General features: G+C 42.7%; 1 protein-coding gene across 1 annotated transcript in view; it reads left to right on the top strand.

The window, feature by feature from the left end:
- Positions 1 to 24,342, top strand: part of LOC137351457 (lysine-specific demethylase 4B-like) — a 393,540-nt gene that overhangs the window by 251,160 nt on the left and 118,038 nt on the right. The window contains exons 11-12 of the mRNA XM_068015905.1: positions 9,537 to 9,613; positions 21,144 to 21,199. Coding sequence (XP_067872006.1) covers positions 9,537 to 9,613; positions 21,144 to 21,199 — 133 coding nt within the window. The remainder of the gene's footprint in view (positions 1 to 9,536; positions 9,614 to 21,143; positions 21,200 to 24,342) is intronic.

The following is a 24,342-nucleotide window of genomic DNA, read 5'->3' as shown; positions in this document are numbered from 1 at the left end:
TAAGCGCTGGAGAGGGTGTGAAGGGTACTCACCAGGATGATACCAAGGATAATCTCATAGGAAATGGAGCAGGCACTCAGCCCTTTAAGCCTGTACCATTCAATTAGATCTAAAAACTGAAAATGTTGGAAATACTCAGCAGCTCTGGCAGCATCTGTGGAGAGAGAATCAGCATTAACGTTTCAGCTCAATGACCCTTCATCAGACCTGCTGAATGCTTCCACCATTTTCTGTTCTTATTTCAGATGTCCAGCATCTGCAGTATTTTGCTTTTGTTCCATTCAATTAGATCATGGCTGTATTTTAGCTCTACTTACTGCCTTAGTTCCATTTCCCTTAATACTCTGACCTAAGAAAAATCTATCCATCTCAGTCTTGACATTTTTAATTGACCTAATCTCAACAGCTTTTTGGAGGAGAGAGTCCAGATTTCCACTGTATGTGAAGAAGTACTTCCTGACATCACCCCTGAATAGCCTAGTCCTAATTTTAAGGCTATTCTGTTTGTTCCAGACTCCGACACCAGAAGAAATGGTTTATCTCTATCTACCCCATTAACTCCTTTAATCATCTTAAACAATAACTTATATTCATATCGTGCCTTTAACGTAATAAAACATACCAAGATGCTTCACAGGGGAGAGTAATAAAGCAAAATTAGACATTGAGCCACATAAGGTGATATTAGGGCAGATGACCAAAAGCTAGGTTAAAGAGGTAGGTCTTAAGGAACGTCTTAAAGGAGGAAAGCGAGGTTGAGAGCTGAAGAGGTTTAGGGAGGGAATTCCAACACTTAAGGCTTCGGCAGCTGAAGGCACGGCCACCTGTGGTGAAGCAATTAAAATCGAGGATGCTCAAGAGGCCAGAATTAGATGAGTGCAGATATCTTGGTGGGTTATGAGTCAGGCTGGAGGAGATTACAGAGATAGGGAGGGGCGAGGCCATGGAGGGAATTGAGAACAAGGATGAGAATTTTAAAATCAAGGCATTCCTTGACCAGGATCCAGTGTGGATCGGGGAGCACGGGGGTGATGGGTGAATGGTACTTGGTGTGAGTAAGGACACGAGAGGCAGAGTTTTGGATGACCTCAAGTTTGCGGAGGGTACGATATGGGAGGCCAGCCAGGAATAGTTAGAATAGTTAAGTTTAGAGGTAAAAAAAATGTATAGATGAGGATTCCAGCGCAGATAGCTGAGGCAGGAACGAAATCGAGTGATCTTAAGGAGGTCGAAATAGGTGGACTTAGTGATGGCACGGATATGTGGTCGGGAGCTCATCTCCCGGACAGATATGACACCAAGGTTGCAAACCGTCTGGTTTAGTCAATTGCCAGGGAGTGGGATGGAGTTGGTAGCTAGGGAATGGAGTTTGGCATGGGTGCTGAAGACAAACTTCCCAATATTTAATTATAGAAAATTTGTGCTTCTCCAGTACTTGTTCCAGTGCAATTAGATTACCCCTTAATCTTCTATACCCAAGAGAATACAAGCTTTGTCCATGCAACCTGTCCTCATAATTTATCCCTTTTAGCCTAAGTATCATTCTGATGGATCTGAGTTCCATCCCCTCCAAGGCCAGTATATCCTTTTTGAGCTGCAGTACCCAGAACTGAACGGAGTATTCCAGGTGCGGTCTGACTGGAGCTTTATACAACTGGAGCATAAATTCCATGCCTTTGTATTCCTGCCCCTTTGCGATAAAGGTTAATATTCCATGAGCCTTTTAAATTATTTTTTGTATCTGTCCACTAGCTTTTAGTGACTTCTGTACATGGGCCCCTAAATCTCTCCTCTTCTCCACAGTTCCTAGCTGCACACCATTTCCAAAATACTCTGATCTATCATTCTGGGGTCCAGAATGGATGATCTCATATTTCTGTACATTGAACTCCATCTGACAAAAGTTTTTCCCACTCAATGTAATCAATCAATCTTTGCAACTTTCTGTACCCATCCATGCTACTGTTCTTGGAAATGTGGGACTTTAGTTATGTATAGGAATTAGAGACGCTGGGATTGTTCTCCAAAGAGCAGAGCAGGTTAAGAGGAGATTTAATAGAGGTGATCAAAATTATGAGAGGTTTTGATAACAGTAAATAAGAAACGGTTTGCAGTGGCAGGAGGGCTAATAACCAGAGGAGACACATTTAAGATAATTGGTAAAAGAACAAGAGGAGAATTGAGGATAATTTGTTCACGAGTTTTTATGATCTGTTATGGAATGCACTGCCTGAAAAGATGGTAGAAGCAGATTCTGTTGTAACTTTCGAAAGGGAATTAGATATGTACTTAAAGAAGAAGACATTGAAGGACTATGTGGAAGAGTAGGAGAGCTCAATGGGCCAGATGGTCACCTTCTCTGCTGTAAAAATCTGATACTTTCAACCAGGGGTCCGTCCACAAGGTTTCAAGGGGTCCACCAATGCTAACCAAAAATGCAGTGCCATTTTCACCATCCAAAAAGCCATTTGGATGGCTGTTTTGAATGCGCCGCGACTTGTTATCTCCAGTTATTGGCCTGTTTTTTTTTTTTGCCTTTTTTTCAACCACCATCTCCTCAGCCTGACCGTGCATACATGGTGGTAAACGCAGTGCTGATGTTTGTCTGCTTTCACGTCCTGTAGGCACCATGTGATAGCATGTTAGCAGAGTCGAACTGCAGTCCTTGAAGGAGCAGGTGAGGCAGGCCTCTGCAGGGCTTAAGTGAAATGGATCAATGCTATGCTTATATCTAGGAAGGAGGACCCCCAGTTCCTCGTTGCTTGGTGTCTGGGGCTTTGATTCACAGGCAATTGGACCACGCTGGTGGCAGGGAACCAGTGGTTAGAAAGGATTCAGGGCAATGATGGGCGTCAGGTTTATCAGCAAGGAGTGAGGCGGGTTGCAGCCCTTCTCAGTACATGAAGCAGTGTATAACAGTGCATGCACAGTAAGGCACATGTTTAAACCAACAAGAGTGATTTATTCCTAATACATGAGATTCACGGATCTCTTAGTTTCATCATCTTATAACTTTATCCCTCTTCCACAATGTAGATGTTGCTTTTTTGATTTCCATCTGTAAAGTTCTCGTATATAATCATTCTAGGGGAGGGGATGGATTATTGTGCTTTTAAAATCCCACGTACAAGGAAGCAAACTACTCTGGATGCTGGGAAAAATACTTACTGTATTACTGGGTTCTGTGAAATGATTATAACACAAAGGTTGGTGGAGTTGCAGACAGTGATGAGGATTGTCAGAGGATACAGCAGGATATAGATCGGTTGGAGACTTGGGCGGAGAAATGGCAGATGGAGTTTAATCCGGACAAATGTGAGGTAATGCATTTTGGAAGGTCTAATGCAGGTGGAAAGCATACAGTAAATGGCAGAACCCTTAGGAGTATTGACAGGCAGAGGGATCTGGGCGTACAGGTCCACAGGTCACTGAAAGTGGCAACGCAGGTGGATAAGGTAGTCAAGAAGGCATACGGCATGCTTGCCTTCATCGGTCGGGGCATAGAGTATACAAATTGGCAAGTCATGCTGCAGCTGTACAGAACTTTAGTTAGGCCACACTTAGAATATTGCGTGCAATTCTGGTCGCCACACTACCAGAAGGACGTGGAGGCTTTGGAGAGGGTACAGAGGAGGTTTACCAGGATGTTGCCTGGTCTGGAGGGCATTAGCTGTGAGGAGAGGATGGAAAAACTCGGATTGTTTTCACTGGAACGACGGAGGTGGAGGGGCGACATGATAGAGGTTTACGAAGTTATAAGTGGCATGGACAGAGTGGATAATCGGAAGCTTTTTCCCAGGGTGGAAGAGTCAGTTACTAGGGGACATAGGTTTAAGGTGAGAGGGGCAAAGTTTAGAGGGGATGTGCGAGGTAAGTTCTTTACACAGAGGGTGGTGAGTGCCTGGAATTTGTTGCCGGGGGAGGTGGTGGAAGCAGGTACCATAGAGACGTTTAAGAGGCATCTTGACAAATACATGAATAGAATGGGAATAGAGGGATACGGACCCCGGAAGTGCAAAAGGTTTTAGTTTAGGCAGGTATCAAGATCGGCGCAGGCTTGGAGGGCTGAATGGCCTGTTCCTGTGCTGTACTGTTCTTTGTTCTTCATGCAAAAAAGGTTGTGAACCCCTGCTTTAGGGAGCATTAATTTTCTTCCCCAACTTCCCCTTAAGCCATCACACAGGTTGTTGGGCAATAATATGCCAGGGTGCTGTTGAGCTAATACCATGGGTGTGTTTCAGTGGCTGCTTCTGTACATCTTATAACTTGGCCTCATTAATTTATTTTTGCAAAACTATACTTCTGGCTACACAAATGCATCTTTTATTTTCAAAGTATTGATTGTGCAGTTGGATCTCTGTTTTTCTTTAGCTAGAGTTTTGGTTTTCAGCATTTCTAATTTTTCACTGTCAAACTACTCCATGTATAGACTATGTTTATCCAAAGTGTAATTTGCCAGCTCCTCCTCTGTTTTATCATTCAACTATTGGAAGTTATTTATGCAGAAGCTTATGGTTTTAATGTTCACCTATAGACCTTTCTTAGTAATTGTAGTGATTATCTCCAGGCTGAACTGGGTGACTGCTAAGTGAGTTTTAGTTTCTCCCCACAGTTTTCCAAAAACAGCGAATTGCTAACCACATGCTGTAGAATTGCTGCTGGCCCTGGTTATGCATCTCATATTGGCCACATACACAACAGTGTTGGCAGAGGCCTGTGTGTGGGATAGAGGGAATGTTTTGCAGAACAGAAAGTAGTATAAAATGTTTTGTAGAACAGGGAAGAGGATGTAATATATATTGAATATGTTTGAAAATAAAGCAACCGATGCCAAACCTTTTGAACCAACTATTCCCACCAAGTGATTGAGGTCGTTATTGCGGTGGATTGTAAGCTGTGAAGTTCCACTAGCAAACAACATATTCCTCAAGGGATGTCTTAAGGTCAGAAAACTAATGAAGGGGAACATGTCTTAGCATTTTGGTGCTACATTCATTCCATCAACACCCAGACCATACCATTTCATTGCAAAGCTGACCTTTATTTATTCCATCAAACTCATCCCATACCACTGCCCTGTGAGCCACATCCAAGTTGAATATGGTAGAATGTGTAAAACCTCTCTTCTGTCTGATGTCGTGGAGCAAAAATGAAGTTACTAAAATGACCATCACTGATTTAGCACAGTTCTCTGTCTCATAGTTGGTCACTGTACTGTAATCCATTGCATGTGACCTGCCACAACCAGTTCAGGTCATGCTGCATTAGAGGCTTGAGTGTTCCTTACTTTGTAATAGGTTGGAGGGGACACAGTGTTATGTTAGATGCAGGAAACAGTCTGGACTACCCCCTCCATGAATACCTGTAAAAGGCTGTCTCGTGGAGTACCCAATCGGTGCTCATACCATTGTAGCAGAGATATACCTATTCCTAGTAACAGGGTGGCTTTACCACTGAACCACTGGATATCTCCAAATTGCTTTCTTTGGATGTATTTTGATATTCACATTATTCTTTCTTTACTAGCAGCTCTTGTGTTTTATTTTGTTTGTAGTGGGGTATTACAAAAACTGCAGTTCCATTCAATATTTGAATGTACACTAATCCTTTGGGTAATATAGTAATCTTAAAGCTATTTCATTGCACTTGAATACAAAGGTACGTAAATTTGATACAAGCATATCTTTTGATAGAAGTTACTTAATGCTGAAACCAATCCTATTATGCATAAGAAATAAAAGGAACAACTGCAAAGGCTAAAAATCTGAATTGAAACAGAAAATTTTGGAAATTCACAGATCATTTGGCATCTGGGAGTGTAAAATCAGGTTAACATTTCAAATGGGATGCACTAGCTGAACTCATTTTGGGAATCTATTTTCAGTTATCTAAAAGTTTGAAAATCTTTCAAACTTATTAACTAATAATGGACAACAAAGAAAAGAAAGAAGGAACTTTAATTTATATAGTGCATTTTACATCCTCAAGAGATCCCAAAATGTTTTGCAACCTATGACTTATTTTTAAAGTATAGTTGCTGCCAATGTTCCCTCTAACCTTGTTAGCTGTGCGCAGCCTGCTTGTTGCAGTGTGTGGTCTAAGATTGCCATGCACCCACGCAGCTTAGAGGGAACGTTGGTTGCTGCTATTGTGTCGGCAAACACAGCAAGGTCCCACAAATAGTAAGTTAGATAAATAACCTTATGATCTGTTTTGGTGGTGTTGAGATGAATTTGTGTTCAGAAGTTGGCCAGCACACTTGCTCCTCCACTTCATCAAAGTGGCATGAGATCTTTTACACCAACCTGAAGAAGCACACAGGTTTAATGTCTCAGCCAAGAAGCAGGACCCCAAGATACGATAGCATAATAGTTATGTTACTGGACTGGTTCAGATTAATCCAGAAACATGAGTCCAAATCCCATCATGACAAGTAATTAAACAAATCTGTAATAAAAAAGCTAGTATCAGTAATGGTTACCATGAAAACTACAAGGTTGTCATAAAAACCCATCTGATTCACTAATGTCCTTACTCAGTCTGACCTTTAGGTGACTCCAGCCTCAAAGCAATATTGTTGATCTTTGACTGCTCTGTGAAGTGGCCTAGCCAGCTACTCAATTGTATTCAGAAGGTGGCTTACCCACACCTTCTCGAGGACAATTAGGAATGGGTAATAAATTCTAGCCTTGCCGGCAATGCCCTAATCCCGTGAATGAATAAAAAACTTCCTCAGTTTTGCACTGGAGTGTATGCCTGGATTATCTGCTCCAGTCTATTTAAATCTCCAATCTTGTGACTCAGGAAAGAGTGCTACCACTGAGCGAAGCTGACACTTGTGCAAAGTGTAACGCGCCCTATGCTTGTTTGCCAGTCCATTGTGATGACGAAAATACCAAATATAAGCTACTTTTACAACCAAGACCGGAATTTTGTGTGGCCTGCTGAGGTCGGGTCAGAGGCGGAGGGGGTATGCAGTATCGTGGTGGTGGAGGGGTGGGGGCAGAGGGCCCGTCGCCTCCCCGTCACCAAGTGATCCTCCTAGGGGTGGAATAGGCTGACGACAGCCTTCCCGCTCAGAGGCCAATTGACACCTTAAATGGCCTATTAAGGGCCTCTTCCCGCTAACACTGGGATCTTACCAGCAGTGGGGGGGACTTCGCAATGCAGGGAGGTCACCTTGTAAAATGAGACGTCCTCCCTGCAGGCTTGGGGCTGTCCCTCCTTGGTGGGCAATTTGTGGCCCATGGAAGACCTCCATCGGGAACCACTCTACCCCCCAGGACCCCCTCCCCTTGAACTGCCCAGCTGTCCCTTGCCAGGGCCCGTCCAGAAGGACTCTGGCTCACCTATCTGAGGGCCGGGTTTCCAGTGTTGGACCTGGGTCTGAGACCTCTGCAGTGCCGGTGGTGGACACTCCTCCCAGTGGCGCTGCCAATACTGCTGAGCTGCCAGCCCTCTGATTGGCCAGCAGCTTCTGAAGGCGGGATCCCCGTCTTTAAAGGGATGGGGATTCCGGCTCCTGAAACTTTGATTTAAGAAGACAGGAGGATTGCTCTGGGGGCAGGGTGATGGTGGGTGAATGCACGAAAAGTAGAAGCGGGCTTTCCCCAACCTTTTCAGCCTGGTGCTGGGAGCTCTGCCTCCAAAACACGATCCAGCTCTAAATCTCTAAATAAAATAATCTAAGAGACACTGAATTTAAATGCATAAATACAGAATTTTATATAGTGTCTGACTGAGAAAGGCCAGAAGTGAACTTATCTATTTCATCTCATTTTAACAGAATGTCACTGTATAAATTGAATTTCTAGAATAAAAAGCAGGCTGAATTTAAATTCATGTCCACGTTTGCTCGGATCCTCGCAACAGCAGTTGGCTATAACCCCACAGTTTGCCTGTTTCCTATGAGGTCCATTAGACAATTGATTTATACATTTTCTCTCCCTTTATTTGTTGATCTGGGAATTTTCTTTTGTATTGATGAGTATAAGTTTTTCTGGTATTCAGATTGAAGTTAACTGTTGGGATGCTGCATTCCAAATGCGACTTTCAGTGGTAACTTTTTTCTAGGTAAAAATAAAGAGTAACCAAGCTGGAAATTATGGCTCTTTGAAGGAGTTGAGGTAGCAAAACAATGCTAGTCCTGTCTTTGTTTTGTCTCCATCTGTGCTAAAGTGACTGAAGCAAAATAATACCTGCTGACCTCTGTCTTAAACCTTTATGGTAATAGCCTTAGACAATCTATGTATTTCATCTTTTAAAGTTGGATTTGACCTAATAAATCACAGAAGTGGCAACTTCATCCCTAATGAACAAAATAACCATGGGTGGTGAGGGGATGCTGTGATGTTGCACATTTTTCAATCTGGTTCTATCTCTACATTCATTTTTGTTAGTCACAGTGAAGAGTCTTTAATACTTTGAGAATTGTAAGAGCCTGCAGTTAGTAGAAATGGTTCAAGTCTGATCCTGAATTTAAAAAAAGACTTGCATTTATATAGCGCCTTTCATGACCGGGTGTATCAAAGTGCTTTACAGCCAATGAAGTGCTTTTTTTGAAGGGTAGCCACTGTTGGATTTATGATTGCAAGGTAGTTTTAAAATGCCTCCATAGTGCAGTTATCTGGAGTTAATGGGATTTTCTTTCTCCTCATTTCATCCTCCACAAAAAAAATGGACCTCCAATTTTGCTAGCCCCCTCCCTGCTTCCTCTTGTGATGCGGGAGGTCAGACATGCATGGAAGACACTATTATCAGAGCCACTTTGCGGTAAACCGATTGTTTTTAATGTTCGATTTACCAGCCCAAAGGTTCATTGTACCATGGCTATATGTACTCCCATCTAACATCTTTTAAACCTAGTCACAGAGTTTTAAGTTCCTGAGTTGATCAGGACGGGGATTCGCTTTTTCATAATTGGCTTGCTGTATCCACTGGGTCCCACCTTGTCATCAGGGCAATTAAAATTAAAATTCTTTTTTGCTCTAGTGAGGAAGATATTGGCCTAAAACAAGTCACTGTCTGGGAAATGGGTTATAAAAGGACCAACTTTATTATGGTTGGTTTTGTGCTATCCATTTGACACAAGCTAATTAGTAGTTGAGAAGTACTTCCACACTGTAGTTTCTCAAAGATTTCCATTTATGTGTCATGTACTTAACAGTGCTCTAAGAGTTCCTGGGTTGGGAATCTGGCTTTCTGCTTGTGCCTTGGAATGAGTTAAAATGCTGATATTCAAACTATGTTGTGATATTCCTGTAGATTTTTAAATGTTAAAGGATCATCCAGTATTTTTATAATAGGTATTCCTTGTGGCTGTTCTTTGCGGTTTTGTAACTGCTGATTTTAGAGATGCACAGCGAATCTTTTGAGCCTTGCTGTGCAGTGAAGACTAATCTTAATCTCAGCATGCTGAAGGAGATGAGAATTAATTAGTAACACTCAGGAACTGCTATGATTAAGGCATTGATTTGAGGATAAGTGAGCATGTTTGTCAAATCAACATTTCTAACCAGCTCCTTTGCTGTTGACAGGTTGTTATGGTATTCGACCAGATTTAGTCAAAGATGGCTGGACCTGCTCACGATGTACAGCCAATGCTTGGACAACGGTAAGTGTTTCATACCACATGTTTGGGGCGGCACAGTGGCGCAGTGGTTAGCACCGCAGCCTCACAGCTGCAGCGACCCGGGTTCAATTCTGGGTACTGCCTGTGTGGAGTTTGCAAGTTCTCCCTATGTCTGCGTGGGTTTTCTCCGGGTGCTCCGGTTTCCTCCCACATGCCAAAAGACTTGCAGGTTGATAGGTAAATTGGCCATTATAAATTGCCCCTAGTATAGGTAGGTGGTAGGGAAATATAGGGACAGGTGGGGATGTGGTAGGAATGTGGAATTAGTGTAGGATTAGTATAAATGGGTGGTTGATGGTCGGCACAGACTCGGTGGGCCGAAGGGCCTGTTTCAGTGCTGTATCTCTAAACTAAACATGTTGTACAGCTGTTTCGAACAGAGATCCAGTGTCTGAATTGCTGAGGTTAGCCGGTTATCCTGACTGTATCATGGGAGGATGGTGGAAGAAGAGAGAGGAATGAACACTTTCAATTGCATAGGGGTGTGAAATAAATAGAAAGGTGGTGACTGCTTACCCCCTCATAGCCTATTGGTTAAAACTTTCCACCCATTCCAGAGTTGTACCCCAATGTTACAAGTCATACTGATCAGAAGGTCTGAGATCTAATCCCCAGTTGGTGCTGAATTAGTTGACCTTAGTCAGGAGTCTCCTGTAGTCATTTTTGGAAAATTTTTGGACACCCGATGATTCCTTCCGTGAATAGACCACTAGAACCAAAGGTGTAGATTCACAGTTAAGTAAAACAGCTAGTTGGTGTCTAAATGAAGGGCGAATGGAACTGTGTCACAGCATTTCGAGGGAGGCGGGAAGTTGTTAAATGGTGAAGTGTGTTCTTGATGGATTTAGCTGGCAGTGGATCCTTTGCAATGAGCTACTCGAGAAATTGCCTGTCTTTTTAAAAACTCATTCTTGAGCCAGTAACCTCCTTTAAAACAGTCATTTGTATTTTCACACGTAACCGATATCTGACACGGGTAGTGTATTTCATGAAATGCAGCGACCTTTCCCACGCTTACTACAGAAAATACCTCCCCTGAGCAACAAATAGAAATGCATTTCTCAAAGCTTCTTGAGACCTTTTGGGGCCTGACAATGTACAAATAATGAAAAGGTCAGTCATGGGCAGAACATGAGCATCGGTTGTATCTACAATCTGATCCCTAGTAGAATATTCAAACTTGCATTTATATGGTGCCTTTCATGACCACTGGGAAAAACAAGAACTGTATTGAATTTAAGTCAATTCTATCCAGTATAAGTTAATGTCTCTTTCACATGTGCAGGGAAGTATGTCAATGACTGATGCAAAATTCGAGGTTTTTGTTAGGTTCCTATGGCAATCTCCAGCATCCCAGTTGAGAGAAAATGGTTGAATTTATGCAGAAGCACTATTTTTGCATTACCCCCAATGCTCGCTTTTAGGGAATCTGTATAAAATGTCTTGATAATCTCTTGGACTAATTATAGTGAATTAGATTGAAATGGCAGCCCATTGCCTTCACAGTGTCCACTGTCAGTTTATCCTGGTACAGACTCAGAAATGATTTTTGGAGCCTGCGGAGTTAGTATTTGTCTGCAGTGTTGCTATGTGTTCCTGTCGGCAACCAGCTTCCCCTTTTCATTGCAGTCACTGGTGGTAAGAATTTGATGTCTTGACAATGGCCGACTGGTTATTTCATGCTATTTATCAGCAAGCTTCTGCTGCTGTTCATGCAGCTGGCTCCCAGAAATTGAGAGAAGTGTCAGGGAGATTGCAATTATGTAGCCTTAACTCTGAAGAAGAGCTCAGGACCAATTCATCTGTTTATATTTCACTTCCGGAGCCCATGTACCTTTCAGCTTGAGCCAGAAATTGACTCTTCATCTCTGATTTTCACATCACAAGACACAGTTAGCAGAGAAAGAGGCCTTTGAGAGTGATGTGGGGTAAAACTGGATGTGATCTATTTCTGAAGTATGCAAGTAAGTGCAATGAAGTCTGCTTTTGATCAAAGCACTGAATATTGTTACACCAATGTGCTTTGTTGAATGATAAAGCAGGGGAATGGGAACCTAAATTGTAGTGCCAGTGTACAGGATGTTGAGAGTAGTGAGGTCAGGGATATGGTTACAAGGACGCAAGAGGGCACTGGCAAGCAAGAACCTGGTTTAAAGTGTGTCTACTTCAACGCCAGGAGCATCCGGAATAAGGTGGGTGAGCTTGCAGCATGGGTTGGTACCTGGGATCTCGATGTAGTGGCCATTTCGGAGACATGGGTAGAGCAGGGGCAGGAATGGATGTTGCAGGTTCCGGGATTTAGATGTTTCAGTAAGAACAGAGATGGGTCAGTTTTTGTCCAGTGTGTGCAGGAGGGTTTTCTGACACAGTATGTAGACAGGCCAACCAGGGGCGATGCCACATTGGATTTGGTACTGGGAAATGAACCCGGCCAGGTGTTAGATTTAGATGTAGGTGAGCACTTTGGTGATAGTGATCACAATTCGGTTAGGTTTACCTTAGCGATGGGCAGGGACAGGTATATACCGCAGGGCAAAAATTATAGCTGGGGGAAAGGAAATTATGATGCGATTAGGCAAGATTTAGGATGCGTAGGATGGGGAAGGAAACTGCAGGGGATGGGAACAATTGAAATGTGGAGCTTATTCAAGGAGCAGCTACTGCGTGTCCTTGATAAGTATGTACCTGTGAGGCAGGAGGAAGTTGTCGAGCGAGGGAGCCGTGGTTTACTAAAGAAGTTGAAGCGCTTGTCAAGAGGAAGAAGAAGGCTTATGTTAGGATGAGACGTGAAGGCTCAGTTAGGGCGCTTGAGAGCTACAAGCTAGCCAGGAAGGATCTAAAGGGAGAGCTAAGAAGAGCAAGGAGAGGACACGAGAAGTTATTGGCGGATAGGATCAGGGAAAACCCTAAGGCTTTCTATAGGTATATCAGGAATAAAAGAATGACTAGAGTTAGATTAGGGCCAATCAAGGATAGTAGTGGGAAGTTGTGTGTGGAATCAGAGGAGATAGGGGAAGTGTTAAATGAATATTTTGCGTCAGTATTTACAGTAGAGAAAGAAAATGTTGTCGAGGAGAATACTGAGATTCAGGCTACTAGGCTAGAAGGGATTGAGGTTCGCAAGGAGGAGGTGTTATCAATTTTGGAAAGTGTGAAAATAGATAAGTCCCCTGGGCCAGATGGGATTTACCCTAGGATTCTCTGGGAAGCTAGGGAGGAGATTGCAGAGCCTTTGTCCTTGATCTTTATGTCGTCATTGTCGACAGGAATAGTGCCGGAAGACTGGAGGATAGCAAATGTTGTCCCCTTGTTCAAGAAGGGGAGTAGAGACAGCCCTGGTAATTATAGACCTGTGAGCCTTACTTCGGTTGTGGGTAAAATGTTGGAAAAGGTTATAAGAGACAGGATTTATAATCATCTTGAAAAGAATAAGTTCATTAGAGATAGTCAGCACGGTTTTGTGACGGGTAGGTCATGCCTCACAAACCTTATTGAGTTTTTCGAGAAGGTGACCAAACAGGTGGATGAGGGTAAAGCAGTGGATGTGGTGTATATGGATTTCAGTAAGGCGTTTGATAAGGTTCCCCACGGTAGGCTATTGCAGAAAATACGGAAGTATGGGGTTGAAGGTGATTTAGAGCTTTGGATCAGAAATTGGCTAGCTGAAAGAAGACAGAGGGTGGTGGTTGATGGCAAATGTTCATCCTGGAGTTTAGTTACCAGTGGTGTACCGCAAGGATCTGTTTTGGGGCCACTGCTGTTTGTCATTTTTATAAATGACCTGGATGAGGGTGTAGAAGGGTGGGTTAATAAATTTGCGGATGACACTAAGTTCGGTGGAGTTGTGGATAGTGCCGAAGGATGTTGTAGGGTACAGAGGGACATAGATAGGCTGCAGAGCTGGGCTGAGAGATGGCAAATGGAGTTTAATGCGGAAAAGTGCGAGGTGATTCACTTTGGAAGGAGTAACAGAAATGCAGAGTACTGGGCTAATGGGAAGATTCTTGGTAGTGTAGATGAACAGAGAGATCTTGGTGTCCAGGTGCATAAATCCCTGAAGGTTGCTACCCAGGTTAATAGGGCTGTTAAGAAGGCATATGGTGTGTTAGCTTTTATTAGTAGGGGGATCGAGTTTCGGAGCCACGAGGTCATGCTGCAGCTGTACAAAACTCTGGTGAGACCGCACCTGGAGTATTGCGTGCAGTTCTGGTCACCGCATTATAGGAAGGATGTGGAAGCGATGGAAAGGGTGCAGAGGAGATTTACTAGGATGTTGCCTGGTATGGAGGGAAGGTCTTACGATGAAAGGCTGAGGGACTTGAGGTTGTTTTCGTTGGAGAGAAGGAGGAGGAGAGGTGACTTAATAGAGACATATAAGATAATCAGAGGGTTAGATAGGGTGGATAGTGAGCGTCTTTTTCCTCGGATGGTGATGGCAAACACGAGGGGACATAGCTTCAAGTTGAGGGGTGATAGATGTAGGACAGATGTGAGAGGTAGTTTCTTTACTCAGAGAGTAGTAAGGGCGTGGAACGCCCTGCCTGCAGCAGTAGTAGATTCGCCAACTTTAAGGGCATTTAAGTGGTCATTGGATAGACATATGGATGAAAATGGAATAGTGTAGGTCAGATGGTTTCACAGGTCGGCGCAACATCGAGGGCCGAAGGGCCTGTACTGCGCTGTAGTGTTCTTAAAAAAAAAAATAATAATAAAATAATTTTCTTTAATCTGCTGACTGGAGATCTGAATTTATATATTTTTTTCAAGCTGCCAGCAAAGTCATCCTTTCAACTTAAGGTGATCACCTAGTTTGCTACACTGTATCCTACATTGCAAAGGGCTGTGAGGAGGGAGATGACATGTCTACATTTCCCAGCAAGAACCAAAACCCAGGAAGTTTAAAGGAACTACCTGTTCTTTCAGCAAGCTGAGAAATACTGCTAACTGCTATGTTTGAATCACTGAGTGACTCTCATGTAACAAGCCCCTCCCCATCTGTGGTTTTAAGCTGGTTGTTATGGCCAGGTGAGGAAGGGGCCTCAGGCTCCCCTCCTGCCCCCTCCTATTTGACTGCAACAGGGTTTATTCCTTTTAAAGAGTGGTTGTGCTTACTACCTCCGTGAGTGTTTTACCTTTTTCCTTTACTGTAATTGTGAAAGAACCAATCAAACAGGTTTTCTTGAGTTTAAACAAGAAAGAGGTAAGTTTATTATACTTAACAATCTAAACCTGATTTAAAAATATGCAACACATACACACATTCATAGGGGAATCATATACACACACACATTACAGGAGGGAAAATAGATTTGGTGGTTGGATTAAAATCCAGAATAAATGGAACTTAATTACAGTCTGTAAAGTGGATGATCCTGTAGTCCTTGGCTGAAGCCGTATTCTCAAGTTCTTGGTTGGTCAAAGTGTATTTTGGCAGGCTTGCTTTGCTCAGGGTTTTCCTGAAGGCAGAATCTGTCGTTGGCTCTCTTCCCCTGGTTGCTGGCTGTAGCCGTCTGTCGGCTTGGAGGATCCCCCAGTCGCAGACAGTTTTCAAACTTGATGTTTTCTGGGGAGAGAGAGAGAGAGAAAGGGAAGCATGCAGCTTTCTGCTGCTTCACACACTGTTACTGCTTGTCTTCTTGTCTGTCTACCAACTTCCAGTTTCTTCAAAGATGAACAGGGTTGCATGGTTCTCTCAATCCCCTTTGTTTTAGATGAAGTTTTCTAGAACGTTCTAATGAAATTCAAGGTTCCACATGCCCCAGGATGCCAGTTCACACTTGGTGGGGGTTAGCCCGTTCAAAGTTAATGTGTGAAGATTGCCTTGACTGTTGTGCAAATGAAGCCATTTTAGGTAATTCAATCACTTAGAGCAAGCCATTGCCCTGGCTGGGCTTCTTGTTAAGACTTTTTGTCTCCAGTTCAATCTCTTGGTATTTCAGATGTAAATTACAGTGGCTATCTTGGCTGCTAGTTTTTTAAAAAGTTAACTTGTAGGATTTTTCCCATTAACAGTCTAAGGTAAGTTTCCAACCACTGAAATTAATATTTCCCATTTGACATAGAGGGTTTTCTTGACATGGTGTTTTCTCTGCAGCAGAGGAGAAGCAACTGGACTTTGACACGTGCAGACCTAAGTGGGTCTCTGTCTGTCTGTCTGTCTCTCTCTCTCTCTGTCTGTCTGTGTCTCTCTGTCTGTCTGTCTGTCTCTGTCTGTCTCTCTCTCTCTGTCTGTCTCTCTCTCTCTGTCTGTCTCTCTCTCTCTCTGTCTCTCTCTCTCTGTCTGTCTCTCTCTCAATTCCAGCTTGAAAGCTTTCAAATCCTGCTTGTTGACTGACCACCTTTGCATACTTCGGCTACAATCCAAAACCCTGTTGGAGGAAATCATCCGCATCGCTATCTCCAAGAGACTCACCGAACCAGTCATCTACCTCTTAAAACTAAAAGCCTCAGCACCACTGAATTTAGCTGGAAGCCAGCCGAATCACCAAACTCCACAGACTGCATACTTTTTTTATGGACTCTAACTCAACCAATCTATTTTTCTCCACTCTGTAACCTTTTTGTGTGTGTGTGAGTGAAAGTGGTGTGTTTATTATTTTATTATTTCGGTTTAGGTACAATAAATTTAACCTCTTTCTTTGTAAACTCAAGAAAACCTGTCCGATTGGTTCTTGTTATGATCATAGTAAGTAATCAAACAGCTACTGAATTGGCTAGTACATCCACTTTAAGAAAAAATTAAACCTGTTGTGGTCTAGCAAGGAGAAGGAAAAGAGCGAAGCCCTTCAACCCCTCCTCATTTGACCGTAACAATATGATGACAAGCCAACTTATTTTGTTTTATTTCATCTAAGAGATGTGGGCATTGCTTGCAAAGCCAGCATTTATTACCCTTCAAATAACAGAGTGGCTTAATGGGCCATTTCAGAGGGCAGTTAAGAGTCAACCATATTGGTGAGGATCTGGAGTTACATATAAGGCAGAGCAGGTAAGGATAGCAGATTTCCTTTCCTAAAGGAAAGTAGTGAACTAGATGGGTTTTTATGACAATTCGGTAGATTCATGGTCACTATTACTGATGCAGACTTTTCATTTCAAATGTATTTAGATAACTGAATTTAAATTCTTCAGCTTCCATAGTGGGATTTGAACTCTTGTTGCCTGACCCGTTAGTCCAGGCCCCTGGTTTGCTAGTCCACTAATAGAACCACTGTGCTACCGTACCCTCACTATACAATTTATTCCTCTGATCTCATTGGCACCTAGTTAATTTCATATTTTCTATGTTGAAGCACCTTAGGTAGTGGAAGTCAAAATGAGTTTAATATTGTTACTGTCTTGTTTTTATTCTCCTCGGAAATATTGTGTGTGCCTTTAAGACTGTAAAAAGATCAGTGCACCTTTAAAGCAGAAGGTTCTGGAGACTTAGTCTGCCAGAGTGCATTCTGGTTGCCAAGCAACAGCAGCGAGAGATGAGACAATGTTGCAATTTGACTTTTTAAAAACTAGCTGGCACAGACTGGTTTGAGTAGAGAGACTGTTCCAGCAACTGAAGGAAGAAGCAGTTTTATTTCTCTCTCTCTCAAGAAGACTCTACAAAGCAACAAGCCAAATTAATTCCCTAAGAAAATAAGAAACGCTTTTATTTCTTAACAAAGTATCGGCATTTCTGTGTTCATCACTGAAGAGACAGTTAATGCTACAACAGGCAATCTGCTAAACTCCTATCTTTGAAGGACCACCTTTTTCCCATTTTGAAGACTTCAAGCGATCTTGGATATTTCTACATTGGAAGATTCCATTCGTCAGGAACGTAACTTGCAAAGACTTTTTTTTTCAGTCAGCTAATTAGAAACCAAACTACTGTTAGTTTGAATTTATATATGCAAATGTTGGAGTTAGATTTTTAAATAAGAAGTTATAAGGTCTTTAGATATTGGTTTATCTTAGTGTTTAAGATTTTAGTTTTTTTAATGAATAGTTAATTTGTTGATATCTAAAGATACCTGCTTTGATCCGCTTCATTCGGGGGTTACTAAATTGTTCAATTTGGCTGCTTTTCCCATTTGAAAAGCTTAAAGAAATACTACTGTGACCTGTGGAGCGACGGGACTGAATAAACAGTGTGTTGCTTCTACAGCGATCAGAATCATATATTTTAATTGGGGGGCTTTGTCCTGCACACTTGTAACAATATGCTAAATGCATTCAAAGCTTTTCATGTGTGACATTAAACAGACTAAACTTGCAGTAGTGTGGTTCAGTTCAGAGCGTACAATGAAAGGTGGAGTAACAGGAATAACAAAATTTAAGGGGGTCGTCTTCAAAATAGTCATAAATGGGGAAAAAGACCGTTTGTCCCATCAAACCACCGTCTAGAAGGAAGATGATAAATGGGAGATATCTTTGTGCTGCATAAGATCTTAAATAGTATATAGTTAGGTAAATCCAACTACTTCAGATTAAGCAAGGAATGTAAAATCAAAATAGGGAAAAGTAAATTTAAAACCAGCAAGACCGTTGTTTTTCTAAGACAGACAAAAGTTCGGACTGATTTGCTGGGTGGGTTAGTAAAGGCAGAAACTGGAAGATTCCAGATGCAGCTGATGCTAAAAATGGATGAGCCTTCTTAGGTAGAATGGCCTTTTCTGGTCTTTGATTTTTCATAACACACATTGGCCATGTGTTAACGTGCTGATAACCTTGAACTTGCAACAATTTTCTAACAATGCATTCTTATCTAATAAAGTCCCTCTTGTTTTTGTTTGGATTCATCAAGAGGAGGCCATGAAGCATTTTTACTTGGCATGATTATTAAGCTCAGTGTGGCAGGACCACAGAGCTTTGATCTGATCTGTTGGTTGTAGGATTACATCTAGCTGCATCTGCTGTTTAGCATGTTTGTAGTGCTGTGTTGTAGCTTCATCAGGTCGGTACCTCATGTTTATGTATTCCTGATGCTGCTGCTGGCATGCAGTCCTACACTCCTTATTGAACCAGGGTTGGTCCCTTGGCTTGATGGTAATGGTAGAGTGAGGGATATGCCAAGCTATGAGCCTATAGATTGTGCTGGAGTACAATTCTGCTGCTGCTGATCACCCACCATGCCTCATGGATGCTGACTTTTGAGCTGTTAGATCTTACCTGAATCTGTCCCATTTAGCACAATGGTAGTACTACACAACACGATGAAAATGTCCTCAGTGTGAAGCTGGGGACTTAGTGTCCACAAGGACTACACGGTGTCACTCCTAACAATACTGTCATATAACTCCTGGTAGATTGGTGAGACGAGATCAAGTACATTTTTCCCTCACGTTAGTTCTCTCACCGTCTGCCTCAGATTCAGTCTGGCAGATGTGTCCTTTAGTATTCACCCAGTTTAGTCAATAGTAGTGCACTCTTGCAAATGGACATTGAAGTTCCCTACGCAGGATACATTCTGTCCCACTGCTACCCTCAGTGCCTCTTCCAAGAGGTATTTAATGTGAAGGAGTACTGATTTATCAGTTGAGGGAGGGCGGTAGGTGGTAATCAGCAGGAGGTTTCCTTGCCCATGTCTAACCTGATGTCATGACACTTCATAGGGTCTGGAGTCAATGTTGAGGACTCCCAGGGCCACTCCTCCCGACTGTATATCCCTGTGCCATCATCTCTGGTGGATCTGTCCTGCTGGCGGGACAGTACATACCAGGGATGGCGATGGAGGAGTCTGGGATATTGGCTGTAAGATACGATTCTGTGATTATGACTGTCAGGCTGTTGCTTGACTAGTTTGTGGGACAGCTCTCCCAATTTTGGTACAAGTCCCCAGGTGTTAGTGAGCAGGACTTTGCAGGGTCGACTGAGCAGAGTGTGCCATTGACTTATCTGATATCTAAGATGATGCTGGGTGGTCTGTCCTGCTTTTCTTTGAACTTTTTGTAGCTGTTTGATACAACTGAGTGGCTTGCTAGGCCATTTCCAAAAGCAGTTAAGAGTCAACCACATTGTTGTGGGTCCAGAGTTACATGTAGGCTAAACCAGGTAAGGATGGCAGATTTCCTTCCTTAAAGGACATTAATGAACTATAAAAAAAAAATAGTCCCCTAAACAGCATCCCTCTAATTTTAAAATTCTGTCCTCCTGTTCTGGCTTATTTTGGGTTTTCGATGAGGGCTGTTCGTGGACATTAATATTGCAGTACTGGGCTAAGAAATGTTAGTACTGAAGTTAAGAAAGAAGAAACAAAAAATACTAGAAATACTCAGCAGGTCTGGCAGCATGCCAGAAAGATGGTCTTGTCTTGCCATGAGTCATTATGTGTCAAATTAAATACCATATTTGAATAACTGAACATAATTTCAGTACACAACGATGAATCAAGAGAAGGCAACTGTGCAAGAAGTTTCTTTCCACTCATTGGCCAGGATCTTATCCAGGTGATGGGGATCTCAGCCACCGGCAAAACGCCGGCAAGAGCCCCGCAACGTCTCCTTAGTGGAAAGCCCCCACATTACATGCTAATTAGGCACATTTGTGGACAGTGGCAGGCCTTCCCTGGGATCACGAACCCTGGTAACAGAAGTCCCGCGTGCTGAGAGCTAACCAATTAGTCCCACTCCTTTGCTGTTTCCTGTTACCCTGCAAATTTTTCCACTTCAAATATTTGTCCAATTCCTTTTTAAAAGTTATTATTGGATCTGCTTCCACCACCCTTTCAGCCTGTGCATTTCAGATGAACATTGCTTGCTGCATGAAAATGTTGTTCCTCGGGTCACCTCTGGTTCTTTTGCTTATTATCTTAAATCTACGTCCTCTTGTTACCGACTCTTCTGCCGCTGGAAAACAGTTTATTTTTTATTTACTCTTATCAAAATCTTAAATGATTTTGAACACCTCTTCCTTTGCCCCAGCATTTTCTGCTTTGAGCTCCCCTTTACTACAAACAACATGGACTCAACTAAACCTTTACCTGTTTTCCCTAGTTGGCCTTTGAGAGTTGTTTGACTTATTGTATTGGAGGAAGAGAATAAAGGGAGATAGACAGATATTTACTAGTTTTACTCATTGGAACAACTTGAGTTGCTTTTATCTGTTAGCATGTTTCTGCTTAATCTCTCTTGCTTTCTCCCTGTTACTCTACCGCACCCCGCCACCCCTTCCCCCACTTATGTTTTGTAACACTTGTTCCTCCAGGCGATTAAATGCCATGCAGGTTCCAGGAGTCACCGAAATTTTATTGAGGGGTATCTTGGTGCTCTGATTTGCCTCCTCTTGCGTCGTGATGGGTTGGTCTTGTCCAATATGTCTACCTTATGCAAAATAAAAATACTGTAAACACAAGGAGTAAAAGTCGACCTATTTAATTTAAATTGAGAAAATATTCATGCCTTTGTTACTTCTGGACTTGACTATTCCAGTATACTTCTAGCTGGTCTCCCAAATTCTACTCTCCATTTTGTTAATGTGCTTTTTCTGTTCATTTTTAATTGCCATTTCTTAACTTTTTAAATTTTTCTTCTTATTTCAGGATTGCTGTTTGTGCAATTTAAGAGGTGGGGCATTGAAAAGCACCACCGACAAAAGGTAAAGTGTTACTTGTATTTTGAGAAACAAATTCTAAGAGTACTTAAAAGTTATATTCATCCGAATATTGTTAAGTCAGTGATAAACAGGTCCTCTTGTCATTTGATTGTGAAACCTAACAATGGTACATTGTACCTGCAGCTGTAGATAGACCTTAATTATTAGGTCATATTTAGTGCCAAGCTCATGCAAAGCTGCATCGTCGCTGATCTTGTGCCTTTACTGTGGTGAGAACAGTTTAAGATACTTGCGTCATTTGTGCCATGACAGCATTAAATGGTGTGATACTGAGTTAGGATGCAGTTACATTTACTGTAGTTTTGTGAATATCCCAGAAGGTTTGCCAAACACTTTTTTTTATGATGACACTGCCCCTCATTGTCTACCAGAGCCCCACAGACCAGGGAGGTCCCAGACTCAATCTGCAGTCTGTGTTGTGTTACTCTCTTATCCAAATCCACAACTGTCCTCACCACCCCTGGGTTAAGGAGAGGACAGTTGTCCTGTGATCCCACTGCTGATCTCTATCCAGCAGCCTTACTCTGATGTTTATGTGAAATTTGATGTAAACGTTTTCCATAAAGATGTGCCATGAATACATGGAGTTACGTAAATCTGTGTGCAATACTTTGAATTTCATTTTTGACATTGCAGAGAAATGCAGGAGACATATGGGGTGAAGTCATACTGTACAATATTTGTAGCCTGCTAGTTTAATGAAAACATTTATTAGATTAACTCCTTCATTAAAAGAACAAGAGAATTTCATAAAAAGTCCATTGTGTATAGGACGGCTATTTTCATAAGATCATAGAATAGAACGGTTGCATTGCCATTCAGCCCATGCAGGCTCTCTGCAACAGCAACTCGCCTAGTCCCACAATCTTCAGGATTTCTTTACACCCAAACACCCCCTCACTGCTCCACTGAGGTGCCAGGCTGAAAACAAATTAAATCTGTCACCATGACACTCAGCTCTACCTCACCACCACTTCTCTCGACTCCTTCACTGTTGCTCATTTATCAGACTGCTTATCTGACATCCAGTATTGGGTGAGCAGAAATTTCCACTTAAATATTGGGAAAACTGAAACCATTGTTTTCAGGCCCCAATCCGAACTCCATTCCCTAGCTGCGCTCCATCCCTCTACCTGTCAGCAGTCTGCAATTAAGTCAGTCCGTTCACAATCTTGGTATCACATTTGACGCCAAGATGTGCTTCCAACTTCATACTCATGCCATCACTAAGACTGCCTATTTCCACCGCCTAAATTCACCTCTGTAACATTGCCCGACTTTGTCACGTCTCAGCTCATCTGCTGCTGGAACCCTCATTCATGCCTTTGTTACTTTTGGACTTGACTATTCCAGTATACTTCTAGCTGGTCTCCCAAATTCTACTCTCCGTAAACTTGAGGTTATCCAAAACTCAGCTGCCTATGTCTTAACGCGCACCCAGTCCTATTTTCCTATCACCCTTGTTCTCGTTGATCTACATTGGCTCCTGGTCAAAAAATGCCTTGATTTTAAAATTCTCCTCCCTGTTTTCAAATCCATCAATGGCCTCACCCCCTCCCTATCTCTGTAATCTCCTCCAGTCCCACAAACCTCAAAGATATCTGCCTCTAATTCTGGCCTCTTGTGCATCCCTGATTTTAATCGCTGCACCATTGGTGGCCGCGCCATCAGTTGCCTAGACCCAACCCATGGAACACCCTCCCTGCACCTATCCGCCTCTCTACCTCCTTTAAGGAACTCCCTGAAACCTACCCCTTTGACCAAGCTTTTGGTCATCTGACCTAATATCTGCTTTTGTGACTCAGTGTCATACATTGCTTTGCTCCTGTGAAGTGTCTTGGGATGTTTTATTACATTACATAGAAACATAGAAAATAGGAGCAGGAGTAGGCCATTCGGCCCTTCGAGCCTGCTCCGCCATTCATTATGATCATAGCTGATCATCCAACTCAGTAGCCTGTTCCCGCATTTGCCCCATACCCTTTGGTCCCTTTAGACCCAAGAGCTATATCTAACTCCTTCTTGAAAACATACAATGTTTTGGCCTCAACTGCTTTCTGTGGTAGCGAATTCCACAGGCTCACCACTGTCTGGGTGAAGTAATTTCTCCTCATCTCAGTCCTGAAAGGTTTACCCCGTATTCTTACACTGTGACCCCTGGTTCTGGACTCCCCCACCATCGGGAACATCCTTCCTGCATCTACCCTGTCAAGTCCGTTAGAATTTTATTGGTTTCTATGAGATTCCCCCCTCACTCTTCTGATCTCCAGCGAATATAATCCTAACCGACTCGATCTCTCCTCATACATCAGTCCCACCATCCCAGGAATTAGTCTGGTAAACCTTCGCTGCACTCCCTCTACAGCAAGAACATCCTTCCTCAGATAAGGAGACCAAAACTGCACACAGTATTCCAGGTATGGCCTCACCAAGGCCCTGTATAATTGCAGCAAGACATCCCTGTTTCTGTACTCGAATCCTCTCGCTACGAAGGCCAACATAACATTTGCCTTTTTTACTGCCTGTTGCACCTACATGCTTACCTTCAGCAACTGGTGTACGAGAACACCCAGGTCTCGCTGCATATTCCCCCCTCTCAGTTTATAGCCGTTCAGATAATCTGTCTTCCTGTTTTTGCTACCAAAGTGGATAACCTCACATTTATCCACATTATACTGCATCTGCTATGCATTTGCCCACTCACTTAACTTATCCAAATCACCATGAAGCCTCTCTGCATCCTCCTCACAGCTCACCCTCCCACCCAGTTTTGTGTCATCTGCAAATTTGGGGATATTACATTTAGTTCCCTCATCTAAATCATTAATGTATATTGTGAATAGCTGGGGTCCTAGCACCGATCCCTACGGTACCCCATTAGTCACTGCCTGCCATTCAGAAAAAGACCCATTTATCCCTACTCTTTCTTTCCTGTCTGCCAACCAATTTTCTATCCTTCGCAATACACTACCCGTCAATCCCATGTGCTTTAATTTTACATGCTAATCTCTTGCGTGGGACTTTGTCGAAAGCCTTCTGAAAGTCCAATCCACTGCTTCCCCCTCATCAACTCTACTAGATACATCCTCGAAGAATTCTGGTAGAGTTGTCAAGCATAATTTCCC

The sequence above is a fragment of the Heterodontus francisci genome, chromosome 36 (assembly GCF_036365525.1).
Source record: "Heterodontus francisci isolate sHetFra1 chromosome 36, sHetFra1.hap1, whole genome shotgun sequence".
NCBI lineage: Eukaryota > Metazoa > Chordata > Chondrichthyes > Heterodontiformes > Heterodontidae > Heterodontus > Heterodontus francisci.
Note: the sequence above shows the minus strand (reverse complement) of the source record. Positions and strands in the feature narration are given on the sequence as shown.